Source organism: Pecten maximus, chromosome 12 (assembly GCF_902652985.1).
Source record: "Pecten maximus chromosome 12, xPecMax1.1, whole genome shotgun sequence".
In the NCBI taxonomy this organism is placed as follows: domain Eukaryota; kingdom Metazoa; phylum Mollusca; class Bivalvia; order Pectinida; family Pectinidae; genus Pecten; species Pecten maximus.
In genome coordinates, this window is record NC_047026.1 from 18,932,869 (window position 1) to 18,953,910 (window position 21,042).

Here is a 21,042-nt window from a genome sequence, read left to right on the forward strand (position 1 = left end):
TTTATCCATTATCTGTTAAAATGGTATGACTGACCTGTTGATATGGTTTATATAACAGGGATGTTGGGTACACTCCCAGAAGTCACAGCACCAAAACCTCCTGTTACCAAGGCAACAAGTGAGCAACCGGTAGTAACATGTAAAAATGGCCTGAAAATCAAACTCATCAGAGGAGAGATAGGGAAAGAGAAGGTAAGGATCTACATATTATCTAATGAAAAAGACATCATTGTGTAATATTTAAAGTAATCAAATTAAACAGTGTAGATTTTTAAAATATTCAATGATAAAGTTAGGCATGATGTTCAATGGTAAAATTAGCTTAATATTCCATGGTAAATTATTGCCATCATATTCCATTGTAAAATTGTCAAATATCATATTCCATAATAAATTATTAACATATTATTTTTTGGTAAATATTGACATGCTATTCAATGGTAAATATTGACATGATATTTAATGGTAAATATTGACATGATATTCAATGGTAAATATTGACATGATATTCGATGGTAAATATTGATATGATATTCAATGGTAAATATTGATATGATATTCAATGGTAAATATTGACATGATATTCAATGGTAAATATTGATATGATATTCAATGGTAAATATTGACATGATATTCAATGGTAAATATTGACATGATATTCAATGGTAAATATTGACATGATATTAAATTGTTAATATTGACATGATATACTATTCCAAGACAAATATTTGAAGAAATATTAATGGTAAATATTGATATGATATCAATAAACAATATTGACATATTTCAATGGTGGAATCCGCTTAATGTTCAATGGTAAAGATCAGGATTATGTTCATTAGTTTGTCATATATTTAAATGATTTAGGTTTATTTTTTGTTAATTGTAACTGAATTGTAATTTTGTTCCTGAAGTCTGTAGCTAAATACACATTTCTTTAGGCTGATGTCCTGATCATATCCACTAGTCAGGACCTCAAACTGGAAAAGGGAGGAGCAGGGAAGAGTCTGGTAAAGTATGGAGGGCCAGGATTACAGGCCGAACTTCAGGCTAACTATTCGGCCAAGATCAACCATGGAGAAGTAATCGCAATCGGTCCTGGAAAACTCAAGTGTAAGCAGGTCTTTCTGTCTAATCTGCCTGATTGGGAAAAAGACAAGAATAACAAACCATTGGTAGGTATTGTAACATATTTATCAACCAATGAAAGGGATTGTAACATAAGTGCCCACCAATAACATGTATTTTGATATAATTATGTTCCAGCCAATAGCAGTTATTATTACATATGTATCAACCAATTATATTTATTTTTACATATAGACTATACAATGGTAGAAGTTGTTTTATGTTGAATAGCAAGTGTTAATTGCTTTCTTCAGGGATTGGGAAGAAAATTAGACAAAACTTAAAAGGAGAGAAAGTCTTATAACAGATTTGGACTTGATTGAACATCAGATTTGAGGTTTGGGACTGAATTATGATTTCATCCTGGGTTTTTTTCATCTATAGAGGTACAAACAGCTGGACCAGTTGGACCAAAGTTATTTGTTTATGAAATAATGACGGACCCAAAGATTTTACGCTACTTTTGGAGATGTCTTGACAAAGATTTCAAGGCCTGTTTAAATATCTACAGGTCTGTCAAGATTTATACCTGAAATGCTACAATTTAAAAATTGATGAACTGGTTTGTCCACATAAAGGAACAGGCCAGAGGTCTAAGACAATTTCCTTGTTATGTGTCCTGTTTGAACTTGTATTCTGCTGAAAGTGGCCTTGATAGCTCAAGGTGCATGGTCCGAGGCCTCGATAGCTCAAGATGCATGGTCCGAGGCCTCGATAGCTCAAGGTGCATGGTTGCATGGGCATTCCCTACTCAAATCTGTTTGTGTTTCTGGGGAATCTGAAAAGGTCTGTGTTGCAGTGGTTGTGTCCTTGAGCAAGACACTTGTATACCCTAATTGCTCTGGATGCCATACGACGGGCCTCCCATATGTTGTTCAGTGAGGTAGTCACCAACTACAACAAGAAGACCCCGCCTCAAATTGACCCTGGTTCATGGGGCGATAAACCCAACAACTAAACCAGCAAACAAACAAAGCTTGAAATAGGTAGAAATAACAGACTATATAAATATATAATATATGCGTCTCTAATGGAAACAATGGTAAAAAGATAAAATCTCTTCTCAGGTAATCACCAAGGTCGTCCTGGAGTGTTTGAACAAGGCCTCTAGAGCAAATTACAGTTCAGTCAAGATTGTGGCCCTGGGAACGGGTGCCCTAAAGTATCCTCCACAGACTGTTGCCGAGGTTATGTATGATGCTGTCCGTGAGTTTGATGCCAAGGGAACCAGTTCAGTCTTACTGGTGACGTTTGTACTCTACAGTGGTGACCATCGAACCATCAGTGTAAGCTAAATCAATCAGTTTCTTCAGAAAAGAACACCTGCCCCTTTTAACAGTAGGTTTAGGGATTTTTAAAGAAATCCACTTCCCCTATGAAATAATTTTGTAATGTCTACTTTCCCTTCTCTTAACTTCTTGTACCTTCAAGGAGCAAATGATTCCAATTTTCATTTTTCATTAAAATTTAGTTGAGACAATGAGGACTTCTACAAGAATTATTTAATTTATTTCAAAACATTGTACTTGATTTCTGAATTATTCTTCTGAAGTTCAATCTCAACCTGAATCAAAATATTCAATATGGTCACTACTGACAATCTTGGATTTTAATACCTATGTGAAAGGAAGCTTTGATAATCATGTAATTTCCTGATGCCTAGTAAATTATTTGTATTGTTTGTTTTCTGTAGGACTTAATACATGTAACAAAGAAATTGATGTCATCTTTTTTCCTTTGACTTCTATGGTATCACTGTAAATCACCTAGATTTTTTTAATACTTTATTTCACAAATTTACCTCTTTAGACATATTCGCAAATGTATGATTTTGTGAAAGCTGATCTAGAATGAATTTCAATTCGTGATTGATTAGCTATTAGAGCCATTGACTTTGCAAGATTCCTATATCGGCAGCTGATAGCTTGGTTGCCATCCCAAGGTGTTATTTTTGTACAAATAATCGCGAAGGATTTTAATTCATGATTGACTCTCCTAGCGTATTAACGCAAAAATAAATCCCTCGTGAACTATAAGTGATTCACAGTATATTTTTGAAAAAAAATCATGGCAATGTTATTTACTTATTTTGTTTATTTTTAGGCTTTTGAGGATGAGGAATACAAACAGATTCATCCTGGGAGACAAACAGGTCAGTGTTATATTGATAATATATATATTGTCATTGAATGGTAATAAGAATGAACTGGAAATAGCAACCTCATATTTTATTCCCTAAGCACTGTTACCAATAGGCTAATGGGATTTTGATTTACCACCAGGTGGAGCTAAGAAGACAATTTATACTCACAACTTTATATGTATACTTTCTTTGATCCTGAAAGACCAACACAACTCAAGTTCTGAATAAAAACTCCAATACAGCTTCTTAATCTTCTATAGCTTAATCTCACCAATTTTTCATAATTATGAAAAAAAAAAACAGAAAAATACAAAATAATCAATTTTGCAATAAAGCCACCTAAACTGCCTATATTAAGTGTCTTGTACTTCATACTGATTTGATCATTAACAACTTACTGTTGGTGTGATGAATTTGTGACCCAGGGCCGAGTGTACCATTGGACACAAAACATGGGATCAAAATCACACTGGTCAAGGGACTAATGGACAAACAAACAGTGAGTAAAATCTTTTATTACCATGACAGCCGCCTAGCGGTCAAACATGTCAACAACCTCTAGACGACAATAAAGAAGATACATTTTCTTGGATGTTGAGAAGCCTTTATTTCTATGCATTATAGTCTACATAATTTAACTATCAGTAAATATGTAATTTTTAAATTGACATTCTTTTGAAAGACAATATTGAAAATTGAAAATTATTTATGGGACTTTTGAACCTCGATTTCTATCTACATTTCTTCCGACCCTTAACATCACTGACAAGTCCTACAGGGACGAAACAGCTGTATGATGTCCCTAGCATCACTGATGAGTCCTACAGGGACGAAACAGCTGTATGATGTCCCTAGCATCACTGACGAGTCCTAGAGGGACGAAACAGCTGTATGATGTCCCTAACATCACTGACGAGTCCTAAAGGGACGAATTAAACAGCTGTATGATGTTCCTAGCATCACTGATGAGTCCTACAGGGACGAAACAGCTGTATGATGTCCCTAGCATCACTGACGAGTCCTAGAGGGACGAAACAGCTGTATGATGTCCTTAGCATCACTGATGAGTCCTAGAGAAACGAAACAGCTGTATGATGTCCCTAGCATCACTGACGAGTCCTAGAGGGACGAAACAGCTGTATAATGACCCTAACATCACTGACGAGTCCTAGAAGGACGAAACAGCTGTATGATGTTCCTAGCATCACTGAGGAGTCCTAGAAGGACAAAACAGCTGTATGGTTCAATATAATTAATTTTTGGCACAATGCTGTAGCTAGCTCTCCATTAGTATTTAAAGATACTATTGTCTTCGATGTTATTATTACAATCCTTTAGGTGGACGTGATGGCTTGTGCCACATCAAAGAACCTCGACATGGGCGGGGGGGTGGCAACAGCGATTGCCAAGGCTGCGGGACCAGACATCATACAGGCTGACTGTAAAGCTAAGTATCCGTCAGGAATAGAGTTTGGAGGTCTGGCTGTCATCACCAACGGCAACCTGAAGACATGTAAATCCATCTATCTGATTTCCTTACCAGGCTGGAAGAATCAGGATGGCACTAAGCGCAATGATGCAGATAAAGTAAGTTACAAATACTATTGTATATTGAAAACTTTTGTCCACTGTCTATTGAATTTCACCCCAATAAGAATTTTTCCTGAATTAATTTGAAATGAACAGTGGATGACTAAAACTAAACTAAAAAGTTGGTGATATTGTTTGTTTCACCACACAGTTGCTCAACACAGCAGTTACAGCTTGCCTACAGAAGGCGGCCCAGTCAGGGATGAAATCCGTGGCCTTCCCTGCCTTTGGTACAGGACAGGTGGCGTACCCCAACGACACAGTCGCCAAACTCATGTACAGCTGTGTGATAGACTTCGCTACAAAGAACACAGGCACATCCCTAACTGATGTCAGATTTGTGCTTCATCAGAAGGACTGGAAAACAATCATGGTATTTAATTCTTTTTCCTGTTAGACTAATAAAACAATATTGGGTACTTTATGATGAAAAATACTGCAAAAAAACAATTTTATGTCGTTAAAATGTGGCCTCTCTAGAGGGTGGCAACCTTGTCATAAGTAACCATCCGGGAATGTACAATTACTTCCTACCATGTTTTACTTACATACATCTTGTTTGATGCCCTTATTTTAATACTTCATACACATCACCTATGAGTGGCCTTCTCATTGTCACATTAGTTAATATATTTCATTCATCCTGTATTTAAGCCTAGGGGGCCAAAACATTAACTTTGACTCCAGCATTGGGTGCAGGTTTTGGGTGTTGTTGGTTGGGTTTATTACCAGACATGGGCTTATTGCTGGATAAATAAGGTATTTGTTTGGTGTTGGATGTTGATCGGTGGGTTTCTTACCAGACATGGGCTTATGGCTGCTTAAATGTGGTATTTGTTATTTGTTGAGTGTTGTTGGTTGGGATTATTACCAGACATGGACTTATTGCTGGATAAATATGGTATTTGTTTTGTGTTAAGTATTGTTGGGTGGGCTTATTACCAGACATGGTTATGTGGAAAAATAACTGGCATTGATCTGAGCAATCAATCTTATAACTACATATGTAGCCTTAACCCAAAGAAAGAAAACACCTGCAAATTTGAAATTTCTTATAGATTTCATTGTTATATCAGGGAGTTTAACCATCAATTTTTCAGGCTTTTGAGAATGAAATGCACACAAGGCAGCCATCAAAGCCTTACAGCAGTGTTCCTCACAGTAAGTACAAACTGTAGATGTATTATCCTGTAAAAGTGGGATGTATAAAGTTACCTTTAAACAGGCTCAGGCTAGAAGGAATTCCCCTTTAGCCTATTGATTAGATTTAGCCTTAGAGAGTGAAAGGTCACTAGTTTGAGCCCTAGTGTACAGAGTGAGAGGTTGATAGTTTGAGCCCTAGTGTACAGAGTGAGAGATTGATAGTTTGAGCCCTAGTGTACAGAGTGAGAGGTTGATAATTTGAGCCCTAGTGTACAGAGTGAGGGGTTGATAGTTTGACCCCTAGTGTACAGAGTGAGAGGTTGATAGTTTGACCCCTAGAGTACAGAGTGAGAGGTTGATAGTTTGACCCCTAGTGTACAGAGTGAGAGATTGATAGTTTGACCACTAGTGTACAGAGTGAGAGGTTGATAATTTGAGCCCTAGTGTACAGAGTGAGGGGTTGATAGTTTGACCCCTAGTGTACAGAGTGAGATGTTGATAGTTTGAGCCCTAGTGTACAGAGTGAGAGGTTGATAGTTTGACCCCTAGTGTACAGAGTGAGAGGTTGATAATTTGACCCCTAGTGTACAGAGTGAGAAGTTGATAATTTAAGCCCCAAATGTACAGAGTGAGAGGTTGATAGTTTGAGCCCTAGTGTACAGAGTGAGAGGTTGATAATTTGAGCCCTAGTGTACAGAGTGAGGGGTTGATAGTTTGACCCCTAGTGTACAGAGTGAGAGGTTGATAGTTTGACCCCTAGTGTACAGAGTGAGAGGTTGATAATTTGACCCCTAGTGTACAGAGTGAGAGGTTGATAATTTAAGCCCCAAATGTACAGAGTGAGAGGTTGATAGTTTGAGCCCTAGTGTACAGAGTGAGAGGTTGATAATTTGAGCCCTAGTGTACAGAGTGAGGGGTTGATAGTTTGATCCCTAGTGTACAGAGTGAGAGGTTGATAGTTTGACCCCTAGTGTACAGAGTGAGAGGTCGTTAGTTTGAGCCCTAGTGTACAGAGTGAGAGATTGATAGTTTGAGCCCTAGTGTACAGAGTTAGAGGTCGTTAGTTTGAGCCCTAGTGTACAGAGTGAGAGGTTGATAGTTTGAGCCCTAGTGTACAGATTGAGAGGTTGATAGTTTGAGCCCTAGTGTACAGAGTAAGAGGTTGATAGTTTGAGCCCTAGTGTACAGAGTTAGAGGTCGTTAGTTTGAGCCCTAGTGTACAGATTGAGAGGTTGATAGTTTGAGCCCTAGTGTACAGAGTAAGAGGTCGCTAGTTTGAGCCCTAGTGTACAGAGTGAGAGGTTGATAGTTTGAGCCCTAGTGTACAGAGTGAGAGGTTGATAGTTTGAGCCCTAGTGTACAGATTGAGAGGTTGATAGTTTGAGCCCTAGTGTACAGAGTGAGAGGTTGATAGTTTGAGCCCTAGTGTACAGATTGAGAGGTTGATAGTTTGACCCCTAGTGTACAGAGTGAGAGGTTGATAGTTTGACCCCTAGTGTACAGAGTGAGAGGTTGATAGTTTGACCCCTAGTGTACAGAGTGAGGGGTTGATAGTTTGACCCCTAGTGTACAGAGTGAGGGGTTGATAGTTTGACCCCTAGTGTACAGAGTGAGAGGTTGATAGTTTGAGCCCTAGTGTACAGAGTGAGAGGTTGATATTTTAACCCCTAGTGTACAGAGTGAGAGGTTGATAGTTTGAGCCCTAGTGTACAGAGTGAGAGGTTGATAGTTTGAGCCCTAGTGTACAGAGTGAGGGGTCCATAGTTGTAGTCCCAGTGCAGCAGGATCTTTTTCATTACTCCTTCCTTTTTACAGATTTGGTACCAATGGCCAATCCAATTATACTATAGCTATGTAGGAAATTGAGAGGCATCCTTGCAGCTTAATAACCGGGGTTGATAAGGGACAAAAAAAAAGTGGAAAATCACAGAGAGTTTATAGTCTGACTTTACTAGCTCAGGCTAGTGGGAATTTCCCTTTTGCCAAGAAGTAGGACATGTGTGTGAGAGTGAGAGGTCACTATATCAAGTTCCAGTGTGGGCAGAATGGTTTCCATAACTCCTTCCTATTATTCTTATCAACTTTGTTGAAACATTCAAATGACTTCTTATTATGTTTATATTCTTACTTTTTGTGCATTGTGTATATCATATTTCTATTATTTGCAGAATCTTTCTTTACAAAAGCAAACAGACTCCAGGTATCAATAGAAACATGCAGTATTGCTGAATTCAAGGTGAGTGGAAATAATTTGTCCCCAGAGGCAAGATGATCTGATTTCAGTGATTTTCTCACCGGGACCATTCTACTTAACTATGACTGTGCCCTAATTGCAGTTTTTCTGCATTGTCTTTTAAGTGTTGTTAAGGGTTATGCTAACTACTTATTCTTCTAATCTGTTTTAATTTGGTTTTACGCTAAAATTTTAGTACAGCAAAAAAGCTGGTTAACTGTATCTATTTATAACAGGAGTCAGGGAAAATGCAGCGATCAGACGAGGACTCGAATTGAGGACCTCAGAACTGTGCGCCATTTGAGCCTCCTGGCAACTGGCCCGCAGCCCAGTCCAGTTCTATTACACTATTAAATCAGAGTGCAAATCATGTACAAAATCTGTTACAAGTGTTAAGGGGTTTCAGACTTGTAGTTATCTATCTTGTATTGAATAAACTCTTAAAAACTTATTTCCATTTCTTGCATTCAGAAGGCTGATGTGATAGCAGCCACTGTAGCAGAAAACCTTGACATTTCAAAGGGCAGTGCCATGGCTGCTCTAAACAGTAAATGTGGTCCAACTTTGAAAGCTGATTGTGATACAAAATACCCAAATGGGATCAAGATTGGTGACCTGGCTGAGATTTCCGCGGGAAATTTGAGCTGTAAGGCTTTGTATCTAGGAACACTTCCCTCCTATAACACCGGAGCCAACGTAGCAGAAAAGGTCCGTATAGGTATAGTCCTGTACTGGTAATGTGTACAGGACCACAAATATTGATGAGTTGAAAACATGTATCTCTCTATGAGACAATGCCAGAACAAAAGTATATTGATTTTGTCAGTGATTATGGATAGCACAAACTTATTGTCAATTTTGAACAATGATTTGTTACTAACCGTTTAGGGATTTTTTGGTCATTTTTGATGAGTTTTACAATATTGTTTATGTTAATTTAAGTGAAAATGACATGAAAGGTATCATTTTGAGGTCTTACTCTTTATAAAAAAAAACTCTCAAGCAATGATATTTCCATATTTGTCCTCAAGTAAGGACCTCCCCTAGTAAAAAGTTTTTGGGAGGGCTTATTTGTGAAGTACTTTTAGATTACTATTTTGAATTAATGATTTGTTTGTGGACTTGGGCTTATTTAAGCATTGAACTGCTCAAACTGGACAAAGGCGAATTTAATGAAGCTCGCTTGCGCTTCATGTTAAATTTGCCTTTGTACAGTTGGCATTATCAGCCCATAATTGCCAACTGAAAAAATTTCAATGCTTATATTTACCACTTGTGATTTTTTTTAAATCACTATAGTTAAGGAAATTCAAATTTCCCCACCATTCTCTGTTGTGAGCCTGTTAACAGCTCTACCACGTTGTTCTGCGCAAAAAAAATAGTGCTTAAGATAATAGAAAACAAGACAAGAATAAACAATCTAATACAAATATCTAATGTGAATTAACATTATGAAAATACACCTTTTTGATAATAAACTTTCCATCTAGTTTTTCAAAAAGGAAAATGTGTATTTAATATTTTTCCGCAACTGCGCATGCGATGTGCTTCACTTGGCACACTATTAATGCGCCGGTTGGCAGTTTATGAGATGGTAATGCTCAACTACTCTTGGTAAGGTTATATAGTGACAATGTCTTAGAGTGGTAAATATTTTCTAATAAATGCGGGGTATCTGACCTTATTTTGCTTTACCATTTAGGCCTTGGATAGATATGTTCGGAAAGTCTTGGAGACAGCAGCATCAAAGGGTTACACCTCTGTAGCATTTCCTGCTGTAGGAACAGGATTTAACAGATACCCTCATAATCGTGCCGCTACGCTGTGCTACGAGGCTGTTCAGCATTTTGATAAGAAACCAAGCTCCATCAAAGTTGTTTACTTTGTCATCCTGCAGAGAGATGTCTCCTCGTTACAGGTACATTGTACTTAAATTTATAAAATCTTCAGCAATCCTATTGTTATAACACTTGAATTATGTGGTATATATATAGGATAATGCTCTTAATTTACACTTAAGTAGTCAGCAGTATATTCCCTCTCAGATATAAAAAAAGAATGGTCACCAGCCTGATCTTACTCCATTTGCTTTCCACAATAAGATGGATATCTTTCATCTAGCTCAACAAGAGTGATTACCGTAATGAAAGATACCCCCTACCCCTTCTATATATCAACATGACTTGTCCTTGTTAATTGACCAGGACAGAAGTGTGCTTTGGGTACTTATTCCTGCGGAAGAAAACCAAACCACTTTGTCAATCAAGTGTCACCCTATATCTTTTCATATCCAATTGGGTGTGGAGTAGACCCCTGGTGAAAAGCAGCATGTTAACACTATGTTACCTTAAAACCCAAAACTGCTATAGAGTCACTGTTGCACAAATCATTAAATGACCATTATGAAGGATCACTGACACTATTTTGTTTCAAAATAATTGCTTTTTTGACTATTGAAGTAATGAAAGTGTGTTATTTGCCCGTCTTTGCTTCTGTGATTAGTTAATGTATATGTGTGGGTGTTCTTGTTGACTCTCCAGATTAAGTGATTTAATACAGTTTTTGATTGCATAATCATCAACAATTTTACTTCACAGGCCTTTCAAAGGGAGGAAAAAAAGAGAAATAGTTTCCCCTATGGTGCCTCACAAAATCCAGGGGGTGCAACAGGGGGTGCAACAGGGGGTACTCGTGGGTTTACCAGGCAGGGAAAATTTACCAGGGTCTTCTCTAAAAGGAACGAAGAAGATGAAGTCCCACTGAAGAGACAAACAACTAGATCTGGAGGTAGGACACGCCGGACACGATATGGTGCACAAGGTCAAGGTCATCCAGCTACACTTCCTGCAGGCTCTCATATAGGCCTTATGTCCATGCAAGGTGGCAATCCTAATCGTATGTATTTGTATTCTATCTGTACTCATAATCAAAGCATCATCCTACATACTCCAGGGGTTGTGTGCATTTTTGCTTTCTGAACCCATGGAATATGTCATGCCATAAATGAAGGCAAACATCTATATGTTTGATTGTGTCAAGAAAAATATCCTGACTAGGTACCAACCTGAGGGATCATTTCCACCAGTCAATTTAATGGTACGGTGACCTCGAGATTCATCTTGTACATCAAAGGATTAAACTATAGTTCTTGTTTTATCCACAAGATGATGCAGGTGAATGAGCCTATAATTTTGCAATCCCAGGGGTGCAGAGAGCAAAAGCATTGGTAATAGATTCTCCGTTTTGTGACATGAAAGTGTTCCATGGTCTGACAGATGTCATCAGATGTCAATATTTCCATGCACTTTAAAATTGATCTGAGGATACAAGTATTTTGGTTTCTATATAAAAATTATGATTAATATGCTTCAGAGTTTTTGTATGGGAAGGTCACCCTCAAGGTCAATGTGGAGAATATTGTAAAGATGAAGGAGCCAATTGATGTCATCGTCAACAGCACAAACAAGGATCTGGATTTCACCCAAGGTATAACAAAAAACAATGGCATGATAACACCAGTCATTGTCCCGATATTACCAGTCACTGTCCCAATAACACCAGTCACTGTCCCAATAACACCAGTCATTGTCCGAATAACACCAGTCACTGTCCCGATAACACCAGTCACTGTCCCAATAACACCAGTCACTGTCCTGATAACACCGGTCACTGTCCTGATAACACCAGTCACTGTCACAATAACACCAGTCACTGTCCCGATAACACCAGTCACTGTCCCAATAACACCAGTCACTGTCCCGATAACACCAGTCACTGTCACAATAACACCAGTCACTGTCACAATAACACCAGTCACTGTCCCAATAACACCAGTCACTGTCCCGATAACACCAGTCACTGTCACAATAACACCAGTCACTGTCACAATAACACCAGTCACTGTCCCGATAACACCAGTCACTGTCCCAATAACACCAGTCACTGTCCCGATAACACCAGTCACTGTCCCGATAACACCGGTCACTGTCACAATAACACCAGTTACTGTCCCAATAACACCAGTCACTGTCCTGATAACACCAGTCACTGTCCCGATAACACCAGTCACTGTCCTGATAACACCAGTCACTGTCCTGATAACACCAGTCACTGTCCTGATAACACCAGTCACTGTCCCAATAACACCAGTCACTGTTCCGATAACACCAATCACTGTCCTGATAACACCAGTCACTGTCCTGATAACACCAGTCACTGTCCTGATAACACCAGTCACTGTCCTGATAACACCAGCCACTGTCCCGATAACACCAGCCACTGTTCTGATAACACCAGTCACTGTCACAATAACACCAGTCACTGTCCCAATAACACCAGTCACTGTCCTAATAACACCAGTCACTGTCCTGATAACACCAGTCACTGTCCCAATAACACCAGTCACTGTCCCAATAACACCAGTCACTGTCCTGATAACACCAGTCACTGTCCCGATAACACCAGTCACTGTCCCGATAACACCAGTCACTGTCCCGATAACACCAGCCACTGTCCCGATAACACCAGTCACTGTCCTGATAACACCAGCCACTGTCCTGATAACACCAGTCATTGTCCTGATAACACCAGTCACTGTCCTGATAACACCAGTCACTGTCCCGATAACATCGGTCACTGTTCCAATAACACCAGCCACTGTCCTGATAACACCAGTCACTATCCTGATAACACCAGTCACTGTCCCAATAACACCAGTCACTGTCCTGATAACACCAGTCACTGTCCTGATAACACCAGTCACTGTCCCAATAACACCAGTCACTGTCCTGATAACACCAGTCACTGTCCTGATAACACTGGTCACTGTCCTGATAACACCAGTCACTGTCCTGATAACACCAGTCACTGTCCTGATAACACCAGTCACTGTCCTGATAACACCAGTCACTGTCCCAATAACACCAGTCACTGTCCCGATAACACCAGTCACTGTCCCGATAACACCAGTCACTGTACCGATAACACCAGTCACTGTCCTGATAACACCAGTCACTGTCCTGATAACACCAGTCACTGTCCTGATAACACCAGTCACTGTCCTGATAACACCAGTCACTGTCCCGATAACACCAGTCACTGTCCCGATAACATCGGTCACTGTTCCAATAACACCAGTCACTGTCCTGATAACACCAGTCACTATCCTGATAACACCAGTCACTGTCCCAATAACACCAGTCACTGTCCTGATAACACCAGTCACTGTCCCGATAACACCAGTCACTGTCCCGATAACACCAGTCACTGTCCCGATAACACCAGCCACTGTCCCGATAACACCAGTCACTGTCCTGATAACACCAGCCACTGTCCTGATAACACCAGTCATTGTCCTGATAACACCAGTCACTGTCCTGATAACACCAGTCACTGTCCCGATAACATCGGTCACTGTTCCAATAACACCAGCCACTGTCCTGATAACACCAGTCACTATCCTGATAACACCAGTCACTGTCCCAATAACACCAGTCACTGTCCTGATAACACCAGTCACTGTCCTGATAACACCAGTCACTGTCCCAATAACACCAGTCACTGTCCTGATAACACCAGTCACTGTCCTGATAACACTGGTCACTGTCCTGATAACACCAGTCACTGTCCTGATAACACCAGTCACTGTCCTGATAACACCAGTCACTGTCCCGATAACACCAGTCACTGTCCCAATAACACCAGTCACTGTCCCGATAACACCAGTCACTGTCCCGATAACACCAGTCACTGTTCCGATAACACCAGTCACTGTCCTGATAACACCAGTCACTGTCCTGATAACACCAGTCACTGTCCTGATAACACCAGTCACTGTCCTGATAACACCAGTCACTGTCCTGATAACACCAGTCACTGTCCCGATAACACCAGTCACTGTCCCGATAACATCGGTCACTGTTCCAATAACACCAGTCACTGTCCCGATAACACCAGTCACTGTCCCGATAACACCAGTCACTGTCCCAATAACACCAGTCACTGTCCCAATAACACCAGTCACTGTCCCGATAACACCAGTCACTGTCCCGATAACACCAGTCACTGTCCCAATAACACCAGTCACTGTCCCAATAACACCAGTCACTGTCCCGATAACACCAGTCACTGTCCCGATAACACCAGTCACTGTCCTGATAACACCAGTCACTGTCCCGATAACACCGGTCACTGTCACGATAACACCGGTCACTGTCCTGATAACACAAGTCACTGTCCCAATAACACCTGTCACTGTCCCAATAACACCAGTCACTGTCCCAATAACACCAGTGACTGTCCTGATAACACCAGTCACTGTCACAATAACACCAGTTACTGTCCCAATAACACCAGTGACTGTCCTGATAACACCAGTCACTGTCCCGATAACACCAGTCATTGTCCCGATAACACCAGTCACTGTCCCGATAACACCAGTCATTGTCCTGATAACACCAGTCATTGTCCTGATAACACCAGTCATTGTCCTGATAACACCAGTCACTGTCCTGATAACACCAGTCACTGTTCTGATAACACCAGTCACTGTCACAATAACACCAGTCACTGTCCCAATAACACCAGTCACTGTCCTGATAACACCAGTCACTGTCCTGATAACACCAGTCACTGTCCCAATAACACCAGTCACTGTCCCAATAACACCAGTCACTGTCCTGATAACACCAGTCACTGTCCCGATAACACCAGTCACTGTCCCGATAACACTAGTCACTGTCCCGATAACACCAGCCACTGTCCCGATAACACCAGTCACTGTCCTGATAACACCAGCCACTGTCCTGATAACACCAGTCATTGTCCTGATAACACCAGTCACTGTCCTGATAACACCAGTCACTGTCCCGATAACATCGGTCACTGTTCCAATAACACCAGCCACTGTCCTGATAACACCAGTCACTATCCTGATAACACCAGTCACTGTCCCAATAACACCAGTCACTGTCCTGATAACACCAGTCACTGTCCCGATAACACCAGTCACTGTCCCAATAACACCAGTCACTGTCCTGATAACACCAGTCACTGTCCTGATAACACTGGTCACTGTTCCAATAACACCAGTCACTGTCCTGATAACACCAGTCACTGTCCTGATAACACCAGTCACTGTCCCGATAACACCAGCCACTGTCCCGATAACACCAGTCACTGTCCCGATAACACCAGTCACTGTCCTGATAACACCAGTCACTGTCCCAATAACACCAGTCACTGTCCCGATAACACCAGTCACTGTCCCGATAACACCAGTCACTGTCCCAATAACACCAGTCACTGTCCCGATAACACCAGTCACTGTCCTGATAACACCAGTCACTGTCACAATAACACCAGTCACTGTCACAATAACACCAGTCACTGTCCTGATAACACCAGTCACTGTCCCGATAACACCAGTCACTGTCCCGATAACACCGGTCACTGTCCCGATAACACCGGTCACTGTCCCGATAACACCAGTCACTGTCCCGATAACACCAGTCACTGTCCTGATAACACCAGTCACTGTCCTGATAACACCAGTCACTGTCCTGATAACACCAGTCACTGTCCTGATAACACCATCACTGTCCTGATAACACCAGTCACTGTCCTGATAACACCAGTCACTGTCCCAATAACACCAGTCACTGTCCTGATAACACCAGTCACTGTCCCGATAACACCAGTCACTGTCCCGATAACACCAGTCACTGTCCCGATAACACCAGTCACTGTCCTGATAACACCAGTCACTGTCCTGATAACACCAGTCACTGTCCCAATAACACCAGTCACTGTCCCAATAACACCAGTCACTGTCCCAATAACACCAGTCACTGTCCCAATAACACCAGTCACTGTCCCGATAAAATCGGTCTCTGTTCCAATAACACAAGTCACTGTCCTGATAACACCACTGTCTGTTAAATGATTTTGATATGATTGTTAAATTTGTGTCAATGGCTTGAAAATTTAGATAAAAGAATCATTCATATTTCACTCCAGAATGTAGACAACTGACTGATATATTGTATTTACTTTAATATAAGGTGCAGTGTCTAAAGAAATAATGAAGGAATGTAATGCTAAGCAACTTACTGATGAATGTGACAAACTGAGTAAGTAATACTTCTGTTTTTGTTGACCTTATGAATATTTGACAATGTGTCTTTCTGTACACTAATTTACAGTCCTCAGATTTAGATGTGTAATGTAGAGTTGATCTATCTCATGTTCTCAGATGATCGTCAATTTGAATGTTGTTTTAAAAGACCTGAGATTTTGAAAACTTTGGAGTTTTTTGCCGGGGGAAACTTTCATCATCTTACAAAAATATATTGTCGCCCTAATTTGAAAATTACTGTGAAAGTTTATAAGGTGTTAACACTAGGGAGTAGTGAAGGTTTTACTATATTGTTAAATTTTCCCACTTCCTATTGGGCACAAATGGGTGACAGTAACAAATGATTGTGAAAGTTTCTTATCATATTGTTATTTGTTTCATGATCATTCCCTGATATTTTGCAATAACCCCTGTAAGCGTATATATATACGTATATAAAATGTTAAAATTGGCAGTGTACAAGACATATATATATATATAAGACACATATATTTCATCTTAAATCTTCAGATGCTTTACAAATAATTTTGCTACCTTTTAATTAGTAGGCCTACACGATATGGTCTGAAGATTTAAGGTGAAACCTTGACTTATGATTTACCGGTCGGAGTGTTTCCAATTATATTATTTATAATATATGTAGAATTACATAACTGGCCTGTTCTGCGAAGTCATAAGGCCATGTCATAAATATCAGAAGACACAATAACACTTTTGTCACATCATAATAAATGAATATGTGACATCAAAAATGATATCAAATATGTGACGTGCATGATTATCTGGGTAGACAGAAACATCCATTCCGAACCAGATTTTACCTGTCTTATATAGAAACCAAAATTAAAAGCTTTCTGCTTATGTTCTCATAAAAAGTAGAATCTGATGTTTGTGGCTATGTCATATGAAATTTATTGAACTCATTTAATAAATTCCATGTGACATAGCCACTCATGGTAATATCCTCTACATATATAAACATAGCTATATAAAACAAAACGATTTGAACAGCTATGAAAGTGCTCAGTATATCTACAGATTACAGTTGTGTTATAGACTCCTTAATAAGGACTAATCAGCTCTATCTTATATATATAAATGTACAGATTCTATAGTTTGAAATAAATGTTTTCTTCCTCATAGAACAAGAGATGAAAAGTAACGGCATGGTATGTACCAGTGGATGTGGGCTGTCCTGTAAAGCTATTCTCCATCTTGTTGCACAGACCTCTCTCAAAAACTGGGGGAAGATGATACTGGTCTGCTTACAGGAGGTAGACAAACGTGGACACACTTCTGTCGCCTTCCCAGCCCTGGGCACAGGTATATTTAAGATCTCTTTCAGTATTTATTGGTGAATAAACCCTGCCCCTTTCTTCATTTTTGTAGAATCATCAGTTTTAGAATAGTAATCTAAAAATGGTTCACCAAAAAGACCTTTCCGGGCTCTAATCTAAGCTTTTACATTAGGTGAGGGTGCTTGTTTGAGGATACCATACATTAAGTGATAATTACCAAACTCTTGTCTTTACAAAAATGAACAGAATATTCTTATTTGCTTGATGAATTGTTTCCTATAACTTACACATAATTTAGAGGTCATCACATTTTAGCAGTTTTGCACCGAAATATTTCTGCTGACTGCGCTAATAGCAGTGTTTTTTTAATCTTCTTGTTTTCCGAGACAGGTACACTCTCACTTTCACAGTGGTTGAGCTGGTTCATCATATTGTGCAAGTTATTGAGTGCACTAGAATGTGAACAGTATTCTGCTTGTGTTATGCACTTGTGTCAATGTATATCGAAATACTAATAAATGATATGGGACAACTACATTAGAAGCTATTGTTAGAGGCGGAGCTGTGAGATAGCTGAATTAAGGGTGGCTGAATAGTGGTACACAACAAGATCTCCTGGGTCAAAGTTCTCCAGGCATGTGTAGAAATAAAATCCTGTAAAAACACAAAACACATATATTAATAAAAACTCATCGCTCTCACTCACAGACACGACATGTGAGACGTATATGACTAAGCGAAGGGAAACAACTCTTATAATAAAAATTAGCATTAACTTATGATATGAAATAGTACACGTAAAACGCATTGCACAAATAGAACACTATACACAGACAGACTCACAATTAAATGATGTGTTCACACATTAAGGTGGCTTGACACAGTAGATGTTGACATAGCAGACATTGACACAGAAGACTTTGGCACAGTAGATGTTGACAGTAGACATTGACACAGTAGATGTTGACATAGCAGACATTGACACAGTAGATGTTGACACAGTAGACGTTGACACAGTAGATGTTGACACGGTAGAACAGTAGAAATTGACACAGTAGAAATTGACACAGTAGACATTGACACAGTAGAAGTTGACACAGTAGATGTTGACACAGTAGATGTTGACACAGTAGACGTTGATACAGTAGAACAGCAGATGTTGACACCACAGACGTTGACACAGTAGACATTGACACGGTAGATGTTGACACAGTAGAACAGTAGAAATTGACACAGTAGAAATTGACACAGTAGACATTGACACAGTAGAAGTTGACACAGTAGATGTTGTCACAGTAGATGTTGACACAGTAGATGTTGACACAGTAGACGTTGATACAGTAGAACAGCAGATGTTGACACCACAGACGTTGACACAGTAGACATTGACACGGTAGATGTTGACACGGTAGAACAGTAGAAATTGACACAGTAGACATTGACACAGTAGAAGTTGACACGGTAGACGTTGACACAGTAGACATTGACACAGTAGACATTGACACACCAGACATTGACACAGTAGACATTGACACACCAGACATTGACACACCAGACATTGACACAGTAGACATTGACACACCAGACATTGACACAGTAGACATTGACACAGTAGACATTGACACCGCAGACGTTGACACAGTAGAACAGTAGAAATTGACACAGAAGACATTGACACAGTAGACGTTGACATAGTAGAACAGTAGAAATTGACACAGAAGACATTGACACAGTAGACGTTGACATAGTAGAACAGCAGACGTTGACACCACAGATGTTGACACAGTAGATGTTGACACAGTAGATGTTGACACAGTAGACATTGATACAGTAGATGTTGACACGGTAGATGTTGACACGGTAGATGTTGACATGGTAGACGTTGACACGGTAGACTTTGACATGGTAGATGTTGACACGGTAGAACAGTAGAAATTGACACAGTAGAAATTGACACAGTAGACGTTGACACGGTAGACGTTGACACGGTAGAACAGTAGACATTGACACAGTAGAAATTGACACAGTAGACATTGACACAGTAGACATTGACACAGTAGACGTTGACACGGTAGATGTTGACACACCAGACGTTGACACACCAGACGTTGACACACCAGACGTTGACACAGTAGACGTTGACAAAGCAGGCGTTGACACAGTAGACGTTGACACAGCAGACATTGACACAGTTTATGTTGACACAGTAGAACAGTAGAAATTGACACAGTAGACATTGACACAGTAGACATTGACACAGTAGACGTTGACACACCAGACATTGACACACCAGACATTGACACAGTAGACGTTGACACGGTAGATGTTAACACGGTAGAACAGTAGAAATTGACACAGAAGACATTGACACAGTAGACGTTGACATAGTAGAACAGCAGACGTTGACACCACAGATGTTGACACAGTAGATGTTGACACAGTAGACATTGATACAGTATATGTTGACACGGTAGATGTTGACACGGTAGATGTTGACACGGTAGATGTTGACATGGTAGATGTTGACATGGTAGAATTTGACATGGTAGATGTTGACACGGTAAACGTTGACACGGTAGACATTGACACGGTAGACATTGACACACCAGACATTGACACAGTAGACATTGACACAGTAGACGTTGACACAGTAGATGTTGACACGGTAGAACAGTAGAAATTGACACAGAAGACATTGACACAGTAGACGTTGACATAGTAGAACAGCAGACGTTGACACCACATATGTTGACACAGTAGATGTTGACACAGTAGATGTTGACACAGTAGACATTGATACAGTATATGTTGACACGGTAGATGTTGACACGGTAGATGTTGACACGGTAGATGTTGACATGGTAGATGTTGACATGGTAGACGTTGACACGGTAGACTTTGACACGGTAGAACAGTAGAAATTGACACAGTAGACATTGACACAGTAGTCGTTGACATAGTAGAACAGTAGAAATTGACACAGAAGAAATTGACACAGTAGACATTGATACAGCAGACGTTGACACAGTAGACGTTGACACAGTAGACGTTGACACAGCAGGCATTGACAAAGCAGGCGTTGACACAGTAGACATTGACACAGTTTATGTTGACACAGTAGATGTTGACACAGTAGACATTGACACAGTAGACATTGACACAGTAGACATTGACACCGCAGACGTTGACACGGTAGATGTTGACATGGTAGAACAGTAGAAATTGACACAGAAGACATTGACACAGTAGACGTTGACATAGTAGAACAGCAGACGTTGACACCACAGATGTTGACACAGTAGACATTGATACAGTATATGTTGACACGGTAGATGTTGACACGGTAGATGTTAACATGGTAGATGTTGACATG

The 21,042-nt window shown here is 40.1% G+C and overlaps 1 protein-coding gene across 1 annotated transcript in view; it reads left to right on the plus strand.

Annotated features, from left to right (window-relative positions):
• The window catches only part of LOC117339139 (protein mono-ADP-ribosyltransferase PARP14-like), a 41,621-nt gene that overhangs the window by 13,693 nt on the left and 6,886 nt on the right, over positions 1-21,042 (plus strand). The window contains exons 7-21 of the mRNA XM_033900553.1: positions 59-192; positions 942-1,175; positions 2,196-2,414; positions 3,232-3,280; positions 3,697-3,770; positions 4,610-4,858; positions 5,013-5,234; positions 5,962-6,022; positions 8,173-8,240; positions 8,709-8,945; positions 9,940-10,155; positions 10,835-11,132; positions 11,610-11,723; positions 16,298-16,366; positions 17,515-17,694. Of these exons, the coding sequence (XP_033756444.1) occupies positions 59-192; positions 942-1,175; positions 2,196-2,414; positions 3,232-3,280; positions 3,697-3,770; positions 4,610-4,858; positions 5,013-5,234; positions 5,962-6,022; positions 8,173-8,240; positions 8,709-8,945; positions 9,940-10,155; positions 10,835-11,132; positions 11,610-11,723; positions 16,298-16,366; positions 17,515-17,694 (2,424 nt within the window). The remainder of the gene's footprint in view (positions 1-58; positions 193-941; positions 1,176-2,195; positions 2,415-3,231; positions 3,281-3,696; positions 3,771-4,609; positions 4,859-5,012; positions 5,235-5,961; positions 6,023-8,172; positions 8,241-8,708; positions 8,946-9,939; positions 10,156-10,834; positions 11,133-11,609; positions 11,724-16,297; positions 16,367-17,514; positions 17,695-21,042) is intronic.